We start from the raw sequence: 6,000 nt of genomic DNA, 5'->3' as shown, positions 1-6,000 counted from the left end.
GCTTGGCAGCGCGTGAACTTTGCGATCAGCTGATTTTGCAGTTCTCCAGTGTATGGGCGGGGCACAGAATGTGCACAGGAGGAGTCTCCCTCCGCAGCCAGTTGACCTATGTTGTTCATACATAGCCTACCGACGTTAACAACAACCCCGTCTGTGCACACGGTGAACAACTCTGTCGTCCGGTAATCTAAGCCTCTGCCTCCTGTAAAGGCTTCACAGGTCCGTTATGGCCTGTGCGGCTCGGCTCAGTTCGATCAGTCCAATAAAGTCTGGAGATTTTTTTCAGGGAGCAAAACGCTAAAGTGGCTGCCTAATGTATTTTGTTTTTTTGGACATGTCTAGTTTGAATCCATTGAGTATTCACAAAAAACACGTGTGGACGAAATATGTGTTTTTGTTTTGATGACCCATCAGATACGCAAAGGCGCGCAGTGACAAAAGTGAGGTTACGCATTTCAGATGTTTGCAGCGCATGCATACCTGCGTACCATTTGTGCGCACCCCTATATAGATGTCCTATGGCAGTGTTGTGCTAGTTACTGAAAACCAGTAACTAGTTCCCATTACTAGTTACTTCATTTCAAAAGTAACGCAGTTACTTTACTAACAAAAAGTTATACGTTACTGTGAAAGTAACGTTTTCGTTACTTAAAACAAAGCTCCCATTAATGCCCTTATAACCTTCATTTCAGTACTGTTATTGCATTGGAGAATAATACAATCTGTTGATCAACTTGACATGCATTTGCATCACTGAACTCTGCTAAGCAATGTGGTCTATACAAACACAAACACAAAGATAGGCTATGTTTCAAAGTGCCAATTTATTTCAGGCCAGAACAAACTGACAAAACTTTAGTTGCCTGCAATCTACAGGTCTAGTCTGCCATAATTAACACAACATAGCTGTAAACCTGTTATGGTGGATCCGAACACACTCAACAATACACACACTAACATTCCCAAGATCAAATACAATCTGAATATATTATTCAGAATCAAGTTGGAAAAAATGAATGTACTTTCACACCAAATGCTGGTACAGACAAGACAACCATAAATGCATTAAAACAAAAAACATCAGCTCCTCAAAAATGAAATCTAAGCAATACCATAAAATAAGAGTTGTATGCCGGCTTTTCTTGAACTAATGGAGAGTAAGCTGAATATATTGTTCAGAATCAAAGTGCAAAAATTGAAGTGCTTTCAGCACCATATAGAGGCAACTGCTGTTGTAGTCCAACAAAATAAGTATAAAAAAAGTCAGTGTTTTTCCTTTAGTTCAAGTATGAAGTCCAGCAAGCATACAATAGGTGTTTTGGAATATATATAACAGAAATTAAAGTGCTGTTGTGTCCCTGTGGCACACACACACAGATAACAAGTGTGGGCCTAGTTAATCAAAACAACAAAAAGTGCTTATTGGCAAAGACCTGAATTAATGTTTGAGTGGAGGTTTAGCTTTCGAACCAGTGGTTGTACCTCATGAGAAGCAGCTTCTCAAACCTTTGGTCAGACAGCCTGTTCCTCTTTGGAGACAGTACCAGACTTCCCAGACTGAAGAGTCTCTCAACTGGTGCACTGGATGGGGTAGCTGCATTTAGCTTCAGACAAATTGCCTTTATTGTGGGAAATGTTTTGAGAATCTCCATGCCTGTTTCGGCTGTTTTCAAGTAGGCCATTACCTCAGTTTCCACAGTGCTGAAGGTTTCATCGTCATCCTCAAAGCAAAAAAAGTCCTGCTCTTTGTCTTTGGAGGAGCCTGAGTCTGGTGGAGTTGTCGGAGACACAGGATTCTTGGCTGGTTGCTGCTCAGGGCCAGGGAGAAACTTGTGACACTCTGCTGCCAGGATTCCCTTGACCATCTCTTTCTTCTTCTGGTCTCTCACCCACCGTAACTTAAACTTGGGAAGTGTGACGGCTGCCAGCATTACATCGTTGCTTTCCAAGACAGATGCAAATCGTTTTTTGATAGCCTGTAAAACAACATGTGACACAGACATTAGAATAAGTGAGATTCCCTTTTATTTATTTGTGTACATTTCCATGAAAGCTGCACACCACCAGGTGATTTTGAACTATAGATATTAGGAGTTATTAAATCATTTAAACTAAAACTTTATTTAGCCAAAACAAGTATTGCTATGTATTTCTGTTGCACCCTGGAGTCGAGTTTATACATTTCAGTCAGTTTATCAATATGTTCAAGACTTATTGTGTCCCTGAGAATGCATTGAAAACATTTCATCCATTTTCTTTGGCTGTATTAGTGCTCTCTCTCAGCTAACAATAGTAATGACATCTATTCTATAGTTAACAATTATACCACGTGTGCTGTAATAAAAATGAGTGGTGTCCACTGATTACATGCAGTCTTTCTCTACAGTGAAGAGGGAAAACCAGATAATTACAAAAGTGTTGATGAATGTTTCTTACCTGAACTATGGCTTCAGGTAGGCCAGTTGCTACAGTCAGACTGTCTTTCATCTCCAGGGTCTTTGACATTAATGTTTCTAGAGTGGGCAGGAGGGTGCCAAAGTAACAGTTGTCCTCTCCTTGCAGGATGTCCAGAGCAACTGTGAGTGGCTTCATTATGGCACAATATTCCTTCAGAAAATGAAGTTCCCTGTCGCTAATATATTTTAGCTGTAAACGATCAGAGATGGCACTCAAGTCAATCATAGGCATTTCAACAATTCTTGCCACAGCATCATAAAATGAATTCCATCTTGTAGTGCATGGCACAAGCAGCTTTTTGGTGAACACATTGTGACAGTTTACTTATTTAGGTTATTTGGGGTGCCAGTCAGGTCTCTCTCCTGACGTTTCAGATTTGGCTAGTCAGTCAGTTTTAGTAAGTCTGCACAAAGGTGTATACATCTCACTGTAAACACCCAACATTGAATGACATTATAAAATATAAGAAAGGACACAACTCAAAATCATAATCACAAATAGCAAGTGTATTTTTGAATACCCCCCCAAACAATTCGTCTTCCCACAGTTCAATGTTAAATCCAAAACTTTCCACTTCGGGTTTTCTTCAAAATAAATAAAACAGTCAATTACCACGGGAGAATGTCAGTCAGTTTTAGCAATCCAGTCGGTTTTGAAAAACCAGTCCTGGTTTTTAAGGTGGTTGGGAGATGAGCGGCTCCTTTCAGTTTTGTACACAATAATCCAGGAACGTGAAGCGACACAAGGCAAGGCAAGGCAAGTTTATTTATATAGCACTTTTCAACACAAGGCAATTCAAAGTGCTTATGGGGTATGATGACGGATGACGGTGGATCAGACAAACGGTAACACGGACTTTAAACGACCTAACTGCTGGTTGCTAAACAGATGAGCGTGTTGCTCCGCACACACACCTTTCCCTTCCGGCTCCGTCTAACTAAATAGGGGGGAAAGGAAATGGAGGCGCCAACCAACAGCGAATCACTGGCTGGGTGGGTGTTACCGTGAGTGACTACCGGTCACATAAACACCGGTTGTTACAACGTCGCTCACTATCTCTGAGGCCACTGTGGACCTGCTTGCCTTATTCCACAGTGCTGTGCACTTAGCTGTAGAGCTTCTGTAGATTCCTTTAGTCCCAGGATTTGAAAGGAGCCACTTCAGCACGTCAGCGCATGAAATTAAGTTTAGTGTGTGAGATGCACATATTTGGTGCGGAGGTAAAACAATCCCTTCCTCTGCGGCGGTGTTAAGCACGTCTGCAACGTCAGTGAAGATAACCTCTTCTTCATCATCGTCGTCAGAGAGCGATTCCGGTTGATACATGGCAAAGGCTTTCACAAGTTAGAGCCGTTATCAGTAACCGTGGAGGTAACTTTTGTTGACACTCCATACAAAGAGTGAATGTGGTCAATCTCACTAGCAATAAGATCGTACGTGTGCCTACCCTTTATCCTTCTACAGGCCAACGCAGCTTTCTGGCGTTGTAAAGTGGTGGGGTTTATCCAGTGAGATGTTATCCCGAGGAAGCTTCTCTTGTGGACAGACCAAATGTCTGCGGTGGTCGAGATGTATTCCAGCCCCTCAAATGTTTTCTTTAGCTCGCTTTCCATTTTGGTATATTATTTCTCCAGGTAGTTGGAAAACGTTTTCCGTCCCATATGCCGTGTGCCGCCCGGACATGGTATCATGCTAACTAGCTCCCTGAAAGCGGGTGACTCCACTGTAGAAATAGCCTGCATGTGTTCTACACATACCGTGCAATGGCTTTATCTACTTTCACCTGGCTAGCAGTCCCTCGGTTGAAATCCAGCCGCTGTTGCTTGGGTGGAGGTGGAGTGGCGTCGGATGGCTCTGGGTCTGTGCCCTGTGCCCGGATCAGTCATTAGCCCGACTTTACAAGGGACGACTTTACTTGGAACTTTACAAACATCATATGCAAGCATGTTGTTGTTGTTCAGGAGGCTGATCCCGCCCATGCCCCTGCCTCGACGTAAGAGAGACGTAAGCGACGCCGCCTCTTAGCTCCGAAGCTCTTGCCTCTAGAGACCGACAATTTTTTGGAGCTGGAAGTGAACCGGATTCTGGAGTTAAGAGGCGGCGCCTCTACGGTGTGAACAGGAAAAACCGGTACTTTTCAGGCTCCAGCTCCGAGCCGGAGCTGAAAACGCGTTGGTGTGAAAGGGGCATCTGTGTCAGTGGGGAAACTTTGCATTCATACTCCTTTCTCTGAGCAATTGGAGCATCCCCCGGCAGCACAGCAAACCATGGGGGAGACTATATGCCAGGACAACACGGAGGAAAAGGCACTGCATCCCCTCCCCCTAAATATATCAATAAACATTAGGATGTGATGCTCCTGACTTCATACAAGTTTAAGAACAAAATATTTGTTTTAAAGAATTCAAAGCAATAAACAACAGCAACAGGCTCTTTAACCAAGGCAACGTTAGCCTAACATGTATATGTTAACAAGGCAGGTTAAATAGCTGTTCACACTATCTATGTATATTCTCTACTTTTTGTAATGCTATTTTATTTCTATTTAAGATGTTTCATTTTGGATTGTTTGATTCTAGTCTTTTAACTGTCTAATCTGTATGCCTTGTCTTTTGCTGCTGAAATGCAAACATTCCCCCAATTGGTATCAATAAAGTACTTCTTATTTTATCTTAATCCTCAAATATTAGCAAATTTTACTTTTCTTTAAAAAAACATATTAATGTAACTACATACACATATCGATATGTTGTATAAATATTGCAAATCAAAACCTTTATTGACCACTGATTACCAAAAATCGCAGTTCTATCTCCTGTTATTAATGCATTCAAATGGCCCGCCACGAACTTCCGGGAACTTTCTGAGTCTCTCTGAACCACGCGACGATCAAGCATTCTGGACTTCCGCTGTCGCAACTCTTCTATCTATACGGCGCTGATAGAGGTGTGTGGTGCAGTGGACTAGTGCTTTGGTGTTCGGGTCAGGGGAGCACAGGTTCAAACCCCACTGCAGTCACCAACTCCGGGGCCTTCGGGTGGCAGTATACGCCGTGAAGTTGTTAAGAAGAAGAAGAAGAAGAAGAAGAAGAAGAGACGTCAGCGGCTCCCTCAGGGACTTATTCTGGTGTGAACGCGATCTACTAGATAGTTCCGGAACTATTCCTGGGAAAAGTACTTGGTGTGAAAGCGCCTATTGTGTCCCTGGGCAAGACACTTCACCCCAAATTGCTTCTGTGGGGATTGCCCACAGTATTGAGTATGTAAGTCGCTTTGGATAAAAGCGTCTAACATGTAATCTATTATGCTAATTAAATAATTGAATTCTTATTGTAAGCTGTATTTGCTCATTTTTAAACTTAATTTAAGATTTACATTCTAAGTTTAAGACAAACTCACTAATATATTTGATATCAGGAATCATTGCTGGTAATAAGCATTTTGTTCTAGTTTCAAGGCCCGTTATGGTCTTTCAGTAGCTAGATTTCAATTCTAGTTATAAGAATTCTAGCCAAGCAAATTTGGCTCACCCCATTGGCAGATT

General features: G+C 42.2%; 1 protein-coding gene across 1 annotated transcript; it reads right to left on the bottom strand.

Annotated features, from left to right (window-relative positions):
* Nucleotides 1–1,227: 1,227 nt before the first annotated feature.
* On the bottom strand, nucleotides 1,228–3,791 carry LOC117532723. Its single transcript, XM_034196164.1, has 3 exons — nucleotides 3,502–3,791; nucleotides 2,437–2,766; nucleotides 1,228–1,976 (listed from the first exon to the last, which is right to left on the bottom strand). Exons 1-3 carry the CDS (start codon nucleotides 3,781–3,783, stop codon nucleotides 1,458–1,460), a joined length of 1,131 nt encoding a protein of 376 aa, XP_034052055.1. The 5' UTR covers nucleotides 3,784–3,791; the 3' UTR covers nucleotides 1,228–1,457.
* Between the last annotated feature and the right edge of the window lie 2,209 nt (nucleotides 3,792–6,000).

Source organism: Gymnodraco acuticeps, unplaced genomic scaffold (genome assembly GCF_902827175.1).
Source record: "Gymnodraco acuticeps unplaced genomic scaffold, fGymAcu1.1, whole genome shotgun sequence".
In the NCBI taxonomy this organism is placed as follows: Eukaryota; Metazoa; Chordata; class Actinopteri; order Perciformes; family Bathydraconidae; genus Gymnodraco; species Gymnodraco acuticeps.
This window is presented reverse-complemented; position numbering and strand designations above follow the sequence as displayed.